Source organism: Anthonomus grandis, chromosome 9, assembly GCF_022605725.1.
Source record: "Anthonomus grandis grandis chromosome 9, icAntGran1.3, whole genome shotgun sequence".
NCBI lineage: Eukaryota > Metazoa > Arthropoda > Insecta > Coleoptera > Curculionidae > Anthonomus > Anthonomus grandis.
The window spans coordinates 10207634-10228701 of NC_065554.1; the positions used below are offsets into that span (position 1 = coordinate 10207634).

The 21068-nt window shown below is 34.8% G+C and overlaps 1 protein-coding gene across 7 annotated transcripts in view; it reads right to left on the bottom strand.

Moving 5' to 3' along the window:
- Positions 1-591: 591 nt before the first annotated feature.
- The window catches only part of LOC126740500 (uncharacterized), a 51615-nt gene continuing 31138 nt past the window's right edge, over positions 592-21068 (bottom strand). For 4 of the 7 annotated variants that reach the window (XM_050446544.1, XM_050446543.1, XM_050446542.1 and 1 more), the window contains 3 exons: positions 6773-7375; positions 6330-6714; positions 593-6260 (listed from right to left, as the gene is read on the bottom strand). In XM_050446544.1, the coding sequence (XP_050302501.1) occupies positions 5898-6260; positions 6330-6714; positions 6773-7375 (1351 nt within the window). In that variant the 3' untranslated portion in view covers positions 593-5897. Of the gene's footprint in view, positions 6261-6329; positions 6715-6772; positions 7376-21068 lie in introns of all 7 variants that reach the window. The other 3 variants (XM_050446540.1, XM_050446541.1, XM_050446545.1) reach the window with 2 other exon arrangements.

Below are 21068 nucleotides of genomic sequence, written 5' to 3' on the forward strand. Positions count from 1 at the left end.
AATAAGACTAATATTGAGAAGGTACAAAATGATTGCTACTACCTTATTTTATATGATTACCCTAAATATAATACTATAATTAAACTAGAATATACTAGTTCATAATAATTTGTTAGTTGAAAGTAAATCTGGATAATTGGAAATATTTAATTGTTTTTTATTAATTTTGCTTAATAAAAGATAATTTGGCACAAGACAGAATTAGATAATGTGAAAAAGAAATAATTTTTAAAAGGTTGTTAATTTTTTGGTATATCTTTGGTAAAAATACAACATAGGAAATATTTTTCAGTATTGTCTTTTTATATTTAATTTTGCAATAGTCTACCTTTTGTTTATTTTTAATGGCGTTTTGGTTACATGTTTTTACTTTTTATTTATTATCAAACCAAACCTGTCAGTATTTTTAATTTATTCTTTGAAATGTATCTGAAAATATTGCTTGTAAGCACTAATAGAGATTATTTATTCAAATAATTATTGCGTAAAAAATACTAAATTACTAGTAATAATATAAGAATAATGATAAATTTGAAAAAATGATTGATTTTTTTTTAAAATTACATTGATTTCAAAAGGAATTACAGACATAATAACTAAAATCTTTTAATGAAAATTGTAGAAAATTTTCATCAAATTATCTCAAAATTAAAAAACATAAGACGCTTTTAGCTTTTATGAATATTATCTTTGGCTTCCATGTAAATCATATGATCTGATATTTTAAATTATAATTGTTAGTAAAAGTATATTATATTTATTTATTCAATATATATATTGTCCTACATATATCATAATCAAATAGATATTAATATTTATTTTACAGGTATGTTAAGGAAGACTTTTTTTTTCAAAAATACTGCGTGTAAAAAACATATTATGTAATTAAATTTACAAGGCCGTTTCTAAAAAATGGCTCTTAGGTTATCTACCATTGGTTTTCAGTTATATTAAATTAGTGATAACTGATGTAGTGGGCGGAATGTAATAAATTTGATATGTGTTATGGAAATATTTTATGTTAAAAATTAGCAGGTTAGGCTAGCCAAATGTACTATGTCTCATTTGTCCTGCAAATGATAAATAGATGTAAGAATAAATCCTTAAAAAGAAAAACTACGCTTTATAATATAAGAACTCTGGCTGATGAAAACTGTTCAATTTTTAGTTCTGTTATAAACGCAGTCCGCGAGTTCAATTTGAATAAGTATTATTCCCTTTTACGTTTATTAACGCTTATATGTTCACAAAAATGCAATAGAGAATCTGATTTTATCACCCTTATTTGATTCTTTGGCTTACTAAAATTTCATATTCAATATAGTTTATTAATATATTATAAGTAATAATTCTATCAGAATCACACCGTTTATACAATTTTACATCCCTCTTCTTTAAGGCTCTAGATCTTGCCACGAGACTAGGATATTTTAATGCAGGGTTATCCCCTACCTTGATATCCAGGATAAATTGAGCTTCCTAACATTCTTATTAAGAACTAACATTTTTTCTTTTATATCTTTATAAAATAAACAGATTTGCTCTTGTATATATTTAAGTAAAAATAGTCATATTTTTAATGTAATCAGCAGACCAGATAGTCTAATTTTAGTTTTTCAAACGCTACTAGAACATCACAGCTCTTCAAAAATCTTTATATAAGATTTTATTAATGCTAGTTTAAACCATTTTTTTAAGCTTGTCTCTTGTAAAAGTTAATGCGATCAACGCAGGTTTATGTATAGAAATATACAAAAGCGAAATTTTGTATAAGTCTATACATTCAACAACTAATAGTAAGGACTGCAATGTACGCTTTATCCTAATCAATCAAACAATACTCTAGGTCTAGTTTCTTTTCTCTGTCCAGGCATTTTTCAAAAATTGAAAAAAAAACTAAAAATTAAATTCATTTCTGGTTTGTTCAATATTACCCTAGTGTTCTTAGTTGTACTACACTCACAAAATTATTTGGTATTATTGTTAATATTGTATCAACATAGGAGTTGCCTTTGCTAGACTTCTTTTTAGACTGGTAGAATATTACTGTGAGTGTATTTGAAATATACTTAATATTTTTTACTTTGTCATTTTGAGAGATAGATAGCTTTTATTCTCATAGGCTTTATTAGGCAAAATGCCTAGTCACCTACAAATATAAAAAAACATTCATAATTATGTGCTAACTCACATTTCTGTACTACGATAATTTAATAGTTTAAGCCATTGCTTCTCTGTAAACCTAGTATCTATTATCAATTTGGTATCCACTTTGTTTAAACAAACGTTTATTTTGATAAATCTTTTTCGTTATTGTTACTATAGGAGTTATATTCAAGAGACTTCGTAAGATCGATAAGAAGGAGTTTTCGTAAGATCCGGTTTTGACTTTTATTTTCAAATGGTTATCTTTTATATTAAAGACTTCTGCAGGAAATCCAGGGTTTTTTTTATTTATTCCTATTTATGTATTCCGAATTTAATCCTCACAGATTTTAATCTGTGTGGCTTATGTCATGCCTATGCGATTATTTTCGGTACGTAAAAAATCATTAATCTTCAGATTTCCTTTATAGACTTCTTTTTAGACTATTCTTATTCCTACTTTTATTACTTTCTAAACTTTCTAATTAGATCCAGTTGTTTACTAATAAAATTATATTTAATCATAAGAATTTGTTCATATGAATAGTTAAAATATCTGGAACATGAATTTCAGATCATTTACATAGATGTAACAGATGAGGTAGTTATCTGATAGATTAACTATTAAGATAATATGTACATAGTAGATTAAGGAGAAAAAGTACCTCCTTACCTGTGTTGTGTTGCTACATTATTTAAAATGCCCACTACAAGGTGGAAACGGAAATGTAGTAAGATGTCAGGGTGACATAGAGGCGTGTGCGCAAAGATGAGGGTCTTTAATTATCGATAGAAAATGGCTGAATGTCGCTGGTAATCGTCCTGTATATTTTATGTATTTTTAAATGTAAAAGTCTTATCGAAACTTCTGGTATAGCAATATTCTTATTAAATGGTACTCAAAGTTGATTCCGGTGTATTATTGCTGCTTCCCGAACCACTCAGAACATCACAAATGGCGACGAGGATAAAGGACGTTAGATCGAAGGGGTGCTAGGCTACCAGAAGCACGAGGCTCGGCAAGTGGGAAGGATGTAAATATAGTATAAGAAGGCATCCTATTGTTTATTTCCTATATTAGGCACGAAACAATTTTCCTTGCAATTTTCCCATACTTTTCCAACACGTTGTCGACATAACCTAGAAGGACAAAGAGGGCTCACATTCTTAAATCGTCAAGTAATCTATTTTTCTCTAGTAATAATGGCAGGAACGCCCAAGGAATTTAACCCTGATTATCAGGACTGGACTATTTCTAATGAACAACTGAAGCAGTATTCTGTTGCTAATTTAATCGACGATGAGAAGATTAAAGTCACCACGTTACTAAGCGTTATTGGGGTAGAATGCTACAAATTACTCCGTAACCTTTGTCACCCTGATTTTCCTAAATCAAAAAGATTTTCAGATTTGATCAAGCACCTATCCCAACCGTTTTCCCCACAATTGAATATCTAAAGATAAAGACACAAATTCTATAACTCCATACAGAAGGAGGACGAATCAATTGCCGAATGGTATGCCAGAGGGAAAAGTCTAAGTATTGACTTTGTGAACAGCCTAACAAGAATCCTCAGAGAGAAGTTTGCCACCGGTCTTCGCCACGGCCCATGGAGACACTATTTTAGGTGGCAGAAGGAGGAAGCTAAGAGGGATGTCGTTGAACACAAAGGCAGGTGAATGAGATTACGAGATACCCTACGAAGAGAAAAGGAACGTCAGGCGAGGGCACTAAAAGAGCATGGAAGGGGCCAGACGCCTGGACATAGCACATCTGTGCTTTGAAGTATCGATTTAAAAAAATATGAAAAAAAAATCAAACTGGATATGGCATAAAATGTCTAGTAGTTTGTCCAGTTGCCCTACCTCTCCACTACTGGCTGCAACCTTTCAGGCAGGCTTCTAATGTTACTCTGATACAATTTGAGTGAAATCAGTGAAATCCAGTTCCAAACATTCTCTACAATAGGGGTAAAGGTCGCTCAGCCGCAGAGGGGAACAGAGCCAAACCAACACCTAAGGCATCAGACACGTGCAATGCTTGCGGTAACATAAATCATAACCTTAAATATTGTAAGTATAAGTCCTATACCTATAACAAATGTAAAAAGCGGGGACATCTGTCACGTATGTGCCCCAAAAATGTACATTTTTTGGATTGTAATGATATTTTAAGTGATTCTGATGAATCACCACCTATTTTTTTCAATAAATAGCCGACCACCAAAATTTAAAGCTCTGTTTTTCTATTAATAAGCTTATAGACATTTATAGATGTTTACTTTAGGTACCCATTTATTGTTCACTCTTGATTAGATATTGTTACATAACTTTGTAATCGAGAGGGAACTTGTAAATTCAAAATTATCAATTATCGGTGAGCATTATTTAAATCTTCTTGCACAGGTCGAGTCGCTCGATGATTATCTAAGAAGGGTGGTGTTGTGTTGCTACATTATTTAAAACGCCACAAGGCGCAAACAAAAATGTGACAAGATGTCAGGGTGACGTAGAGGCGCGTGCGCAAAGTCTAGGGTCTTCAATTATCGATAGAAAATGGCCGCATGTCTCTGGTAATCGTCCTGTATATTTTATGTGTATTTAATGTGAAGGTCTTATCGAAGCTTCTAATATAGTAATATTCTCATTCGGTACTCAAAGTTGATTCGGGTGTATTATTGCTGCTTTTCGAACCACTCAAAATATCTCAATCTGCAAAGAATCTCCCGAAGTGTTTGATTGAGGTAACATCTAGTCTAACCCAAAAAAAATACGAGGAAGTTACCTCTGATAGATTCTCTTTTAGGCTGATTCCTTTTTTCAGTATTGGATATTAGACAAGTGAGAAGTTCATGTTTTTGTAATTTCGTGTGATACTAAATCAGTTTTCTTACTTCTAAGAACATGCTGATTTGTTCTTTATGTAAATGATCCTATATAAAAATACCGGTCCTTTTTTAATATTCTATAAAATCTTGAATATGCCATCAAACAAAGATATTTTTACATATTACTCTTTATTTCATGTGATTAATATATATTTTTTAAGACTTAATTTTTTTAAATTGTTAATTACTCCCTTTAGTTTTAAATTTATTATTAATTGTATCTACATTATAATATTAATCTTTAATTTGAACAGATCTAAAAAAATTGACCTGGATCTGGCATTTGGCTCTATGGATAACTTGTGTTCGAAGTCATCAATTAAAAAATATAAACAAATCGTTAAAATCGATAAGCTGATAGAAACAAAACCATTGAAACTACACGAATTAAATTATTTTAAATCTTTTAAATTTCTACATTACCTTAACTTGTGAACTATGAACAGCCAGCTTTCAGTGAACTCAACTTCGAGCGGTAATAAAAAAAATTATCTAATTAAAATGTCTTAAAAAAAAAATTGAAAAGCCCTTTAAGAAATCAAAATGAAACCTAACATGCTAGCATAACCTGCATAATTTTTAAAAAACCCATCAGCATATTTATGAATGTGTGCGTAATGTAAATGTTGGTGCTTTTTTATAATAAATGAGCAATGAAGTTCAATAAAACTTTAAAAGTAAATGTTATCCTAAGCCTACAGATATTAAAAACACCACAGCATCTTCTATATAATCAAGAACGGAATGTTTAAATTCGGATAAGTCTTTCAGTATTAATTAGATTAGCATAAGTAAGGCTTCTTAAAGTGTGGAACTTGGCAGAAGTGAAAATGTAACGTGACGTTTCGGTTTCCTTGTGAGTCGTCAAGGTCTGGGTTTGGGTACATTTTCAGAAAATTGACCGATAAAATTGCCTTTTGGATGATAGTTGCAAACCACATATGTTTGACCTTTTTTGTTTTTTGCGATTCCTACTCCCAAGGTAGTAGATGCTTTCCAGATAACTTGGGTAAAATGCAGGCTACCCTGAGGAACCCTTTCAACTCCAAACGTGTATTTCTTTATTTCATCATACCATTCTTTTACTGCATCACGAGCTGTCGGAACGTGGCTATAGTCAGACGAATACATGGAAAATATATTTTCTCCATATGGATTGTTTGCTCTATGTTGTAGACTAGCTGTGCGTGCACATGTTTCCGCCCAATCTTGGGCAAAACTACAGATCTAAAAAAAATTAAATAGTATCGTAATCAATAAAACTGCTTGTGTATAACCTAAGTTGTATTATCTTACCTCTCTGCTAAGTTTTATATCTGGAACTCCATGCTTTCTCCTATATTCGTTGTGAACCTTTAGCGCTTCCCGGGCAAACTCGTCTGCCAAATCTTCCACATCAGTCTTCCTGTTCTCTCCTAAACCATCAGTCGAATCATCTACCTCAGGCCTATCAGATATGTTTTTATAGAATTTAGGCTTGACCGGTGGACAGTTTTCCACATAGTGTCCAATAAAGTTTCCGGCGGGAAAGTAGTTGGCTACAACATATATACTACCTTGTGTTGATTTGGCTACTCCTACTCCTAAAGTTTCACTTGATTTCCAAATAACTTGGCTAAAGTGGCCAGATTTTAAGTTACTTGGCTCGCGACCAAAAGGATGGTTTTTTATTTCCTCATACCTTAAATGATAATTTCATGTAGTAGATAGTTGTAAAGTTATGATTTAAATTTATTTACCATGTGTCCACTGGAGTATTTCCATTAATCTTAAAACTTGGATCCGAAGTATATAAGCAATAAATATTTTCTCCATAATTACTCTCTGGACGATGTTCCAAGATGTTCTTTGAAGCAAGATGCTTAGCCCATTCCTCCGCATACCTACAGAGACTTTTATCCAGTTGTAATGGCGCAACTCCATGCATTTTGCGATAATTATTATGGGCCTCTAGGAAAACTTCATTGAAACTTCCTTCAGTTACTGATCGAAGATCTTTGCTGGAGCTTCTTGATGTAATTGATAATTTACTTAATGGGGCTATAAAATATACAAAACAATAATTAAAAGAAAAATAAACTTTGAATTTTATACCTGAAAGTTCTATGGTGTTATTGTTATTATGGCTTGGTAAAAGTTCTTCAGGAGGTGGAACATTTTTAGAAAAACTACCGATAATATTTCCGGGCGGATAGTAATTGGCCACCACGATAACTGTATCTTTGTGCTTAGCAAATGCCACTCCAAGTTGTGTGGAATCCTTCCAGATTACTTGAGTAAAATGGCCGGAGCTCAGGCTCTTTGGTTCCTCTCCAAATTTGTGAAACTTGATTTCATCATACCTATTTAATTAAAGATTCTTTTGTATTTTATTTTATAATGTCAAATATCTTGCATTATACGTAGTTATAGGCAGTAATATAAGTAAAGAGGCCGATGAACCGAAACTGTTTAACTTGTTTTACATAATTTAGTTGAAACTGGTAATAACATATTTTTAGTTTTTTTATCGGCTTGAATTCGGTAAAATGTAAATCTCAGCAGTTGTTATTGTAACGTATAAAACGTAGATATTTCTAACAATAATTTAAAGTGAAATGAATTAAAATAAAATTTATGATGAAATATTTATTTCAGTACTAAAAGGTTTGATACCCAGAAGAAAAAAAATCATGTTGTTTTATTATCAAATCAATTAAGGTGCTTACTAAGCATGCGGCAAAGATTTAAGAAGTTATTTCTTAAACTATTTCAGGATATTTTGTCCTTTTATGATTTTTGGTAAGACGCTTTGTTTTGAAGATAAGAAAGACTTATGATGATAATAATTATTTTTTGCCAAAAATTACATGTAATGTTTCTTAATCTACAACAACTGTTCAAAATTACTACCCTTCGCTGGGACGCAAGAGTACAATCGTCTCGTCATCGACTCTCGAACTCTTTCAAAAACACCAACATTGTTTTTGATTGCAATACATCCAGCAATTATCCGATTTCTTAAATTTTAAAGTAGTATAAACTAATAACTTTAGGTGTCTCCATAGGAAATAATGCAGGGGGTTTAAGTCCGGAGATCGAGCAGGCCATACGTAAGGTCCACCTCGACCAATCCAGCGATCTCCGTATGTTGTTGTTAAAAACTGTCGAGCCAAAATGCTAAAATGCGCTGTGCACCATCGTGCATAAACCACATTGCATTTCTTGTAGCCCATGGTACATCCTCCAGAAACTGAGGTAGCGTTTGTTCCAAAAAGTTGCAGTATAACTCGCCGGTAAGTCTTTCTGGCAGAAATACTGGTCCAATTAGGAAGGCACTTATAATTCCCAGACAAACGTTTAACGAGAACCGCAATAATAGCGATATTCAAGAACCTCATGTGGATTTTCTTCTGCCCAATGCCCTGGATGCATTACAATGTATTGAATCTCCCAAAACAACCGCTTGCTCTTGAAATTAAACACCAATTAGAAAACGCATATTTGCGTAAATATAATATCATGTTCACCTGGGTCCCCAGTCACATTGGAATAAAGGGAAATGAAAAAGCCGACTTACTCGCTAAAGAGCAACTTAATGCAACTTCCATAGATAAACATCTTTATACAAAAGATATAAATAATTTCTCCCTTAATATTATTAAAAATCTAATACAACTTAATCGGAACCTTCAAGACAACAACAATAAACTATATAGAATCAAAGACAAATTTTTCTTGGGAAATAAAATATCAAACCTCACAAGAAAAGACAGAGTAGTAATAACCAGACTTATAGGCCACACAAAAATCACCCACAAATATCTAGTACAAAAAGGTAACCAACCAATGTGTGAAACATGCAATCTACCTCTGTCAGTCCAGCATATACTAATTGATTGTATTAAATATAAAGACTCTAGGCTTAAATATAACTTGTCTAACAACATCAAAATCTTACTTAGCCCTAAATACAATGAATTAATTATCAAAGATTTGAAAACACATTAAAGACACATTTTTTATTATTCAGATCATTTATATATACAAGCATTGTACATAGACCTTTTATAGATGTTTTCATTTGCTTATTTACATAACTATTAAAAATTCTGATAGACGCCAACAGGTCTAAGTTACCGGTGCGTCTATAATAAATATCTCTCTCTCTCTCTCTCTCTCTCTCTCTCTCTCTCTCTCTCTCTCTCTCTCTCTCTCTCTCTCTCTCTCTCTCTCTCTCTCTCTCTGCCCAAATATAGTTATTGTGAAAATTCCTTGTTGCATTTCTTGAGAAACTGGCTTCGTAGGTAAAAAGAATAGGAGTCAGTAGTTGAGGGATTTAAACCAATGTGTGCAAAAGAGACAGAATGCAATAGATGGAAGAAAATCTGCAGGAAGAAGTGCGTTGTTGGCATGGGTACAACAAATATTCTCCAAAAAACTTCTAAATTATCCCGTTACTTACATTTAAAGTATTTGCAATTTTTCGAGTAGAGGTATCTGGATCTTCTTCTACCATGATGGCCATCACATTCTCTTCTAGTTCTACCGTTCTTACTGTCATTAGCCTTCCTGGTTCTCCACTTCGCTTCAATGCTCGTGTTTCACGAAGTCGTTGATGTATACTTTGAAAGGTTTTTCTATTAGGCACATTACGATTAGGAAATCCTTCACAGTACAACCGACTAGCTTCTAATGAATTGCCATCAGCAAGTCCATAAATGTAATACATGACAACAATCTCAGCGTTCGTATAGCCATTTGACCATGATGGACGACTCCACTAACAAGACTTTAAGTATTAAACATAGAAAATACATGTCTAATTTTTTTTTTTAATTTTGGCATTGACAAGGCATTGACCGAAATTGGATGATTAAAATTCTTCTTCAAAACAAAGCGTCCTATCAAAAATCATAAAAGGACAAAATATCTTTCGAATAGTCCAAGGTCTTTAAAAAGCAGTAGCTCCGTCCTCAGTCTTTTAACAATCTTTTATATATTTTAATATATTATTATGAAAATGTAAATACGTTAATTATTCTGCTAGTTTTTGTACAATTTTATTAGTATTGTGTAGTTAAACTTGATTCGTAGGGTTTCTTTAGGGTTATACTTACGTTTGGTTTATTATTTTCATCTATAGTGTTTAGTTTTTAGGTAGTTCATCTTGTTTGAGAGCCCCATTTTGGCCCCAATTTAGGTTATATTATTGTAAAGCCCTGTAGTTCTAATTTTCTAGAATTTGTATACTTGCTTGCTTTGACTGTCAGTATTCTCCTAAAATTATTGGTCTCTTTGGGCAAAAACAATGAAGATAATTCTAAATATTTCGAAACTGTTCCATCGGGTTTTAAAAAGGACGCGCTTCGTGACAAATCATTCAGTTTTAATTGTTTAGTCAGTTTTTACCTTGGAAACAATTAAACGACAGTCAAAGCGAGTTAGGTTAGTGTTTTTTGACGTTGACAATAAAAGTGTGTTCCCGAATTTCGTTACAAGTGATGTCAGAAGTAAAGGATATTTGGAAGCTCATTTTAGTGGATGCCTTTAACAAGAAGTCAGGCCAAGATGGAGACCGAGAAATTGATGGAGCTGCTATTAAGGAAGTTTGACGAGCAAAAAGTAGAACAAGAAGAACGAGACCGTAAACAGAAGGAAGAACAAGAACAACGAGACCGTAAACAGAAGGAAGAACAAGAAGAACGAGACCGCAAACAAGAAGAACGAGACCGTAAACTGAAGGAAGAACAAGAAGAACGAGACCGCAAACAAGAAGAGCGAGACAAGAAACAGGAAGATTTACTAAAGACAATTAAATCTGACCTGAAGAAGGAAAATGAAGACCTGATAAGGACCATGAAAGATGACCTAAAGAAAGAAAATGAAGACCTGATTCGAACCATGAAAGATGACTTACTTAATTTAAAAAATAATCTTAAAAAGGAGCAGGAGGAACGAGACAGAAAACAAGAGGAACAAGTTTTACAACTTAAAGAAGATCTGGAGAAGAATCAGAAACAATTAATGACTAACTTTGAAGCAACAGTAGAAGAAGAATTGGGGCAAGTACAAAAAAAGATCCAAGAACTAGAGATGAAAGTAAAACGGACTCCTCTTCATCCCGATCCTGGAATGCAAACAATGATGAAAGTAAAGCCACCAAAATTCGACGGCAAAGAAGCTTGGAGTACCTATTTGAATCAATTTGAGGCCGCTGCTAGGGGAAATCGCTGGGATAACGAAGAAAAGGCAATCAATCTTAAGCTAAGCCTTAGAGGAGAAGCTACAGAAATATTAAGAATGGTGCCATCTGAGGATCAGCTCAATTTCGACGTACGGTGAAGCCCATCTACAACAAGTGTACCAGGCTCAATTGAAATCTAGAAGACAACAACCCGAGGAAGGACTCCAACAGTTTGAGGCTGATGTTGCTCGATTAGTAAATCTGGCTTACCCTTCAGCCCCAACAGAGTTCCGAGAACAAATTTCTATAAATTGTTTTATTGACGGAGTTCGAGATCCAGATACTAACCACGCTCTAAGGATGGCTCATCATAAAAGTATATCAGAAGCTTTGGCCCATGGACTAGAGTATGAGGCAGCTTTTCAAGCAACTAGAAGGCAGACACGAATAAGACAAATCAGAACTTCGGAAAGTGATCTCGAAGACCGCCTAAAGAAGCTTGAATCATTATTAGCGAGGAAACCTAAAAGACCATTGCAATGCTGGAATTGCAATGAGGAGGGGCACCTTAAACGTCAATGCCCTAAGCCTTTAAGAGATCCAAGGAACCAGGAAAACTTCAACTAGTCAGCTTTATGGGGCGCAAGCTGGCTGGGTGCTACCAAGCCCCACGTATAAGACTAAACCGGCTGCCACATCCTGGAGAGAGCTTGGTAGTACCGGGAAAAATATGCGGCCGTGAATGTGAGATGGTAGTGGATACAGGATCAAGTCATACTATCGTGAAGCCGAACATCGTAGCACACTGTAGGCTCTCAGCACCACCCAATTTAATTCTGGAGTCTGCAAATGGAAAAAGGATCCCGATTCTTGGATTGCACGAAGCTACAGTCACCATTGGCTTAACAACATTCCAACAGCCAGTACTAGTGGCAGAAATCATGGATGATGTCATATTAGGATTAGATGTTATGAATGCTCAGCAGTTTAAAATGGATGTATATAACCGGATATTGACGACGAGAAATGAAGAGATTTTTATGCACCACCTATATGAAGATAAAGTAAATACCAGAGTCGTTAAGTTATTCAAGGATGTTACTATACCAGGAAATTCAGAGGTGGTGGTTTATGCTACAACTGGAGGAAAAGAGGGAGAAACTGCTTTGATTGAGCCCATGGAAAAATGCAAACTATATGGTCAAGGAATTTTTCCAGCCAAGACGTTAACTACGCAGAAGAAATCTACTATTTTGGTTCGAATGGTAAATTTAAAAGGATATGATCAACACCTGAAACAAGGAGAGAACATTGGCGTATGCTCTGAAGTAGTGGCAGTCATGAAAAATGCTGATAGAAGTCGTTATTTAAACAGACCTTTTCCTGTATGTTTACAAAACCTATTTGAAGAATCATCTGCCAATTTAACCATGGACCAGTGTAGTAAATTGCGACGTCTTCTTGAAGAAAATCAAGATGTGTTTTCCTTGCACGATAAAGACCTGGGAAGAACTGATTTGGTGCAGCATCGAATTAACACTGGAGACAATACTCCGATTAAACAAGCACCTCGAAGAATTCCGATAGCTAAACAAGGAGAAGTTTCCTCAATGCTTCAAGAAATGAGGACACAAGGAGTGATAGAGCCTTTTCAGAGTCCTTGGACATCTCCAGTTGTGCTAGTGAAGAAAAAGGATGGATCCACTAGATTTTGTGTAGACTATCGGCGACTGAATGATATTACCAAGAAAGACAGTTATCCCCTACCAAGAATTGACGACACCCTGGACACGCTATCAGGTTCACAATGGTTCTCAACACTCGATCTAAAGAGTGGATACTGGCAGGTAAAGATGCACCCAGAAGATAAGGAAAAGACCGCATTCTCGACTGGAACAGGACTTTGGCAGTTTACAGTAATGCCCTTTGGACTCTGCAATGCTCCAGCTACCTTTGAGAGACTTATGGACACAGTTTTACGTGGAATGACTTGGGAATCATGTTTAGTTTATCTGGATGACGTTATCATACTGGGGAAAACATTTGAAGATCATTTGAAGAATATTCAAAAGGTATTTGTTAAACTGCGAGAGGCCAACCTGAAGCTAAGTCCTAAAAAATGTTGCTTATTTCAAAAAGAAGTTCGATACCTTGGCCATGTAATATCAGAAAAAGGTGTCAAGACTGATCCAGATAAAGTAGAGGCGATCGAAAAATGGCCACGACCCACTGACAAACACCAGTTAAGAAGCTTTCTGGGCCTTTGTACCTATTACAGAAGATTTGTAAGAAATTTCGCTAATCTTGCAAAGCCTCTACATAAGCTCACGGAGGACAAAGTGGTATTTAGTTGGTCAACAGACTGTGAAGAAGCATTTCAACAGTTAAAGAGAGCACTATGCACATCTCCAATTTTAACATATCCGATTCCTGGACAAACTTTTATTTTGGATACCGATGCGAGTAATGTTGGAATTGGGGCCGTTCTATCACAAAAATATGAAGATGGCGAGCAAGTAATAGCTTATTTCAGTAAAACATTATCAAAACTAGAAAGAAACTATTGTGTCACTAGACGAGAGCTATTGTCAGCAGTAAAAGCTATTGAACATTTCCATAAATATTTGTATGGTCAACGATTTATCCTTAGAACCGACCATGCTTCGTTGAAATGGCTGTTTCAGTTTAAAAACCCCGAAGGACAAATAGCAAGGTGGCTTCAACGATTACAAGAGTATGACTTTACAATAGAACATAGGAAAGGCAAATTCTACCGGTTTTAATCCTGGGGATAAAGTCTGGTTATACAATCCACGGAGGACGAAGGGCAAGTCACCAAAGCTCCAGAAGGATTGGGAAGGTCCATTCAATGTGGTCACCAGAATCAACGACGTGGTGTACCGTATCCAGCGACATCCGACAGCGAAGATGAAAATTGTAAACATCGTCCGGCTAGCGCCCTATCATGACTCAGGTGGTCCCATGTTTGATCGGGACGATCAAACTTGAGAGGGGAGCAGTATTATGAAAATGTAAATACGTTAATTATTCTGCTAGTTTTTGTACAATTTTATTAGTATTGTGTAGTTAAACTTGATTCGTAGGGTTTCTTTAGGGTTCTACTTACGTTTGGTTTATTATTTTCATCTATAGTGTTTAGTTTTTAGGTAGTTCATCTTGTTTGAGAGCCCCATTTTGGCCCCAATTTAGGTTATATTATTGTAAAGCCCTGTAGTTCTAATTTTCTAGAATTTGTATACTTGCTTGCTTTGACTGTCAGTATTCTCCTAAAATTATTGGTCTCTTTGGGCAAAAACAATGAAGATAATTCTAAATATTTCGAAACTGTTCCATCGGGTTTTAAAAATGACTTCGGGTTTTAAAAATGGCTTCGTGACAAATCATTCAGTTTTAATTGTTTAGTCAGTTTTTACCTTGGAAACAATTAAACGACAGTCAAAGCGAGTTAGGTTAGTGTTTTTGACGTTGACAATAAAAGTGTGTTCCCGAATTTCGTTACAATATATTGAGTCATTACTGCAGAAAGCTGTTAAAGATGTCAACACTCTCATAATACATTTGATAAGTGTATACTTAAAAATGGGGAAAATATAAGGTCTTGTAGTTCCTAAATATCTCGGATTTCTATCCAAAACTTTCAAGAGTGCAGGTTTCAAGAATACTTAAACTAGGAAAGGTTTACTGAAATAATGGGCGGCATGAATTATTGGAGATTGACAGTATGTCCCTATGCACTGGGTAAGAATTTTATAAGAGACCTGTACCTTTTCTTAGAATCTATAGGATGTTTAAAAAAAATAAGTTTAAGCAAAGTTTTATTTTATTACATGTAGAGTGTTTTGTTTGATAGGAATGGACACCAACATTATTATTTTAAATTGTACAGGGTGTTTCAAAACTATGGGATCAAACTTCTAGGGATTGTTCAATGCAACAGTAGAACAATTTGAGTATAGGAACCCATGTCCGGAAATGTGTCACTACGCCACCACGGTCCTAAGACGCGTTTAAATTTTAAAAAAATATTAATTACCTAATAGGATCTGATGCATTTATTTTTACCTTTTGTATATGATACCATCACAACAATTGTTCAAAATGTCTTCCTCCAACCTCAATACACCGATTTAAACGCTGCACATAATTTCGGCGGACTACACTAAAAATTTGATTTCAAATGCTGCTGTTATTCGTCCAATTAAGTCTAGCTCTGATCCTACTGGAGTCTCGTAGACTAAAGGCTTTACATGTCCCCACAAGAAAAAATCGAGCGACGTTAAATCGGGTGACCTAGGAGGCCAAGAAACTGCTCCACCTCTGGCAATCCAACGGTGCCCAAACCGCTGAGCCAAATACTCGCGTACTTGTACAGCAAAGTGAGCCGGCGCTCCATCATGCTGAAACCACATTTGCTGTCTAACGTTTAGTGGAACATTTTTAAGGAGTTCTGGGAGAACTTCCTCCAAGAAACGCAGATAAATAGGTCCTGTTAACCGTTCCGGTCGACGGTATGGCCCAATTAAATAATCATCAACAATGCCTGCCCATACGTTGACAGACCAACGATTCTAATGTTTTGTTGGAAAAATTGCATAAGGATTTTCCTCATCCCAAACATGGCTATTCCTACTATTAAAAATACCGTCTCTTGTGAACGACGCTTCATCGGTCCACAAAACATATCACAAAAAATTTGGTTGTGCAAAATTTGGATGTGATTTAGAAGCCATCGACAAAATTGAACTCTAGGATGATAATCGGCTGCAGTCATACCTTGAACTTTCTGGAAGTGGTAAGGATGGAGTTGTTGCTCGTGTAGTACCCGCCAGACAGAAGCGTTACTCGTATTCATATTCTTAGCGACGTCACGTGTGCTATTTGATGGTTCATCGGCAACTCGCTGAAGCACCTCTTCTTCAAATTCGACCGTCTTAAACATGCCTGTCTCAGCGAGCCGCCGATGAACCGTAATAAACTTTTTGTATCCAGGATGCTGTCGTACGGGATAACGTTCATGATACATCCGCGATGCTGCTCGTGCATTGCAGTTTGTTGCTCCGTATGCCAAATGCATATCCGCCAATTCTTGATTGGTAAAGTTTTCCATTAGCAATAAATGTTTAAAAATTGTAAGCTATAAAATGTTTAAACATGTCATTAAGAATTGCCATTGATAAGCGTTGATTTTAAACAATTGTTGTTATGGTATCATGTACAAAAGGTAAAAATAAATGCAGCAGATCCTATTTAGGTAATTAATGTTTTTTATACATTTTAACGCGTCTTAGGGCCGTAGTGGCGTAGTGACGCATTTCCGGACATGGGTTCCTATACTCAAATGGATTCTTATGTTGCACTGAACAACTCCCAGAAGTTTGATCCCATAGTTCTGAAACACCCTGTATACCCTGCATATAATTACTTTTATTAATATAATTATGAAATTTAGTGCACGCCGTTGGAGTAACAAAAGACACTTTTTGACCTAAGAGATTTTTTAATTTTATTATTAGGAGTGTCAGTATGTGATTTTTAATTGAATATTCTTGAGTAAAAACGATACGTCACTGTTTTTTCTAAAAACAAAAATTATTTTTCAAATCCTCATTCAATTTGAAGCAAAGTTGATTTCCTGCCTTTTTTTGTACGATGCAAAGTTTTCTAGTAAAAAAATTAAAACCATCTGCTACAGGTTTTATGCCATTTTCTATGTCACTCATGATGGATCATTTGAATTTTACTAAAGGCTCCCAGAGGTCATAGGGAGTTAAGAAAAAACCAATAAAGTGTTCTTGTCTCACGGATCTTATGTCCGTGAGAGCTGTAAAGCGTAAATAAATTCGGAGGTACTAACATGAACCAGAAGTTTACATAAGGATTTGAATAAATTTCTGGAGCCTCACCCAGAGTTATCACAGGCCAAAGATCTATGAAATGGCAATAAGATATCTTAGTTTTACATCATGGAATAAGTTTAAATAGTTTGAGCTCATCTTATCCTTCTCTGATTCAAATCAAGAATTTTCTTACAGAACATTTAAACTTCTTAAAGGCTGATATTCATTGGCATGGATGTGATATAAAAAAAAAATAATTTAGGAAAACGCAGTGTTCACTCTCGATTTAATTGTCAAAATTAATTGTGTCTATTGGTGGTACTGACATGAACTAGAAGTTTACGTAAGGATCCTAGTGGATATCTGGCCAAGAATTATTAGAGGTCAAAAAACTTGGAAATGCTAATGGATCATCTTGGTTTTACTCTTGGAGTAGTTCTAAAGAGCTTGAGCTTTTCTCATTCTTATCTGAATTGAATGAAGAGTTTACTTGCAGAACCGAATCCGAATTTCTCAAAGGAAATTCTAACTGGAGCTCATACTCGTGGACATGGATAAGATCCTGAAAGGCAATCTAGGAAACTGAGGGTTCACTGGCGAAAAACGACTGATGATGTATGGATTCCATCATTTGGAACCACTGACAGGGCTATAAGTTTTCTTAAGATTCTTGACAGATCTCTGAGTATAAAGAATATCATTATTATAAGTTACTAAAGCTACTTCGCTTAAGTACCACATAATGTCAAATACAAGAGCGATTTCAGCAAATAGAAAATCAAAATATCGTAAAAGGGATTAAAAATGTGTAAATAGGAAATATTTTAATCAAAGCGTAAAATGCAAGACTCGTATAATATTAAGGTATCTTTTTTAAAATAACAAAGTTAGTATTAATCCCCAACAAACAAAACACTCGGATAATTAGGTCTGACATAAAGACGTGAAATAATTTTTAATTTTATGATACTATTACACATAAAACGGATGTAATCTTTAAGTTATTGTAAATAAGCAAGTAGGTACAATGTTTCCGTTGTGTTTATGTTAACAATATCGTACTTTTATTCTAAATATAGGCGCTGTAATTGTTGTTTGTAGAGATATGCTAATATGTGGCAAAATTCATTTGACAAATTGTAAGCTAAAAGTATGCAAATAATAGACGAAATACATTTATTAGAGGTTAAGACTTTATTTTAAAGCAATCAACCTAAATTAAATAACGATTAAAATAGTTAATAGGATACGGATAAGTCGAAATATAAGCAGGCATTTCATGCGAAGTTAAATGAAATAATCATTATTCTTGTACTTAACATTAACAACCCGTATTAAAATAGGAGATGCTCCGGTACGTAACAGTAGTGGGGATTCTATGGAGATTTGAGATACATATCGATTTGAAACTTTTCCATCTGAGTTAGAGTAATTCATGATCTTTAAGTTGTATTCCGAACGTAACGTTAGTTTAATTTAACGACGATGTTTGACAGACTATCTGAGTTCGTTCCGTTAAATATCATCGCAGTAATTTCATTCAATAAATTCAAATACATTTAATAAATCATACTTACGTATATACAAAAATTCTTTAACTTAGTAAAGAGTGTAGGAAGAACTTTATTTATCAAATGCCTTAAAAAAAAGCCGCGACACTATCTATTCCGACACCCTTCCCGTTAATATTTTCTCAAACAAATTTAAAAACGATATAAAATTGTTGTCCAAGATCTTTCCCGGAAGAAACCATAGTAATATTACTATGGTTTCTTCAAATCCACAGAACTCCTCTTAATGCTTGACTTTAAACTCAGACTGCAAAAAAACAATGGGAAATATAGTATTAGAGTATAATATAGGAAAAACTAGAATATAGTAGAATAAACAAAAGTTGGCATAGATTTCTGTCTTTTGTTGGCAATATGAGAGAGAGAAGAGATTAGTGTTTATAAGAAAAGCTAGATAAAAGATAACCAGCCAGATAAATTAAGTTTACTATAGTTTTCAGGTTCATCTCCGTATTTTTCATGAATATTGTGACGAGTATTCTCTAGGCTGGTTACCCTAGCTTATACAGGGTGTTTCAGAACTATGGGATCAAACTTCTGGGGGTTATTCAGTGCAACAGAAGAATCCATTTGAGTATAGAAACCCATGTCTGTAAATGCGTCACTACGCCACTACGGCCCTAAGACGCGTTAGAATTTATAAAAAACATTAATTACCTAAATAGGATCTGCTGCATTTATTTTTATCTTTTGTACATGATACAATTTTTAAACATTTATTGCTAATGGAAAACTTTACCAATCAAGAATTGGCGGATATGCATTTGGCATACGGAGCAACAAACTGCAATGCACGAACAGCATCGCGGTTGTATCATGAACGTTATCCCGAACGACAGCATCCTTGATACAAAAAGTTTATTGCGGTTCATCGGCGGCTCGCTGAGACAGGCATGTTTAAGACCAAGATGCATGATACTGGTGTTGCTCGAATCGTAAGAACGGTCGAATTTGAAGAAGAGGTGCTTCAGCGAGTTGTCGATTAACCATCAAATAGCACATGTGGCGTCGCTAAGAATATGAATACGAGTAACGCTTCTATCTGGCGGGTACTACACGAGCAACAATTCCATCCTTACCACTTCCAGAAAGTTCATGGTATGACTGCAGCCGATTATCATCCTAGAGTTCAATTTTGTCGATAGCTTCTGGATCACATCATTGCACAACCAAATTTTTTACGATATGTTTTGTGGATCGATGAAGCCTCTTTCACAAGAGACGGTAATTTTAATAGTAGGACTAGCCATGTTTGGGACGAAGAAAATCCTTATGCAATTTTTCCAAGAGAACATCAGAATCGTTGGTCTATCAACGTATGGGCAGGCATTGTTGATGATTATTTAATTGGGCCATACCTTCTACCGGAACGGTTAACAGGACCTATTTATCTGCATTTCTTTGAGGAAGTTCTCCCAGAACTCCTTGAAAATGTTCCACTAAACGTTAGACAGCAAATGTGGTTTCAGCATGATGGAGCGCCGGCTCACTTTGCTGTACAAGTACGCGAGTATTTGGCTCAGCAGTTTGGGCACCGTTGGATTGCCAGAGACGGAGCAGTTTCTTGGCCTCCTAGGTCACCCGATTTAACGTCGCTCGATTTTTTCTTGTGGGGACATGTAAAGTCTTTAGTCTACGAAACTCCAGTAGAATCAGAGCTAGACTTAATTGGACGAATAGCAGCATTTGAAATCATTCAAAACAAGGATCAAATTTTTAGTGTAGTCCGCCGAAATCGTGTGCGGCGTTTAAATCGGTGTATTGAGGTTGGAGGAAGACATTTTGAACAATTGTTGTGATGGTATCATATACAAAAGGTAAAAATAAATGCATCAGATCCTATTTAGGTAATTAATATTTTTTCTAAATTTAAACGCGTCTTAGAGCCGTAGTGGCGTAGTGACACATTTCCGGACATGGGTTCCTATACTCAAATGGATTCTACTGTTGCACTGAACAACCCCTAGAAGTTTGATCCCATAGTTCTGAAACACCCTGTATATAAAATATTAATTTTACATGTGATTGGGTGAAATTCCGCTGACAAACCAAAAATACTCTTTTGTACTTGATTATTGGCGTATCTTTAGCACCAATATCCTTACAATAAAATTACAAGAAAAGTTGTGAAAGGCTTATAGCGATATACATGTATCAGCGCTACCGCGCTATGTTTTTTAGTTAGTTCAAAAATTGTAGATATAAGATGCTCTTATGAAGAAAATGATTTTATAAAAAGTATAGTGATTTTCAAAATTCAAAAATGTCTGGCTCTAATACATATAAGCCAAAAAGTACATACAGAAAATGTAAAGTGCACGCACCCAGCACTTTTGGAATTATCAGTTCACAAGAACTTCAAAATTCCCGTTAAAAAGTTATACATATAAATATATGATATACAGGGCATCCGAGACAAAACAGTCCACCCTGAAAATCT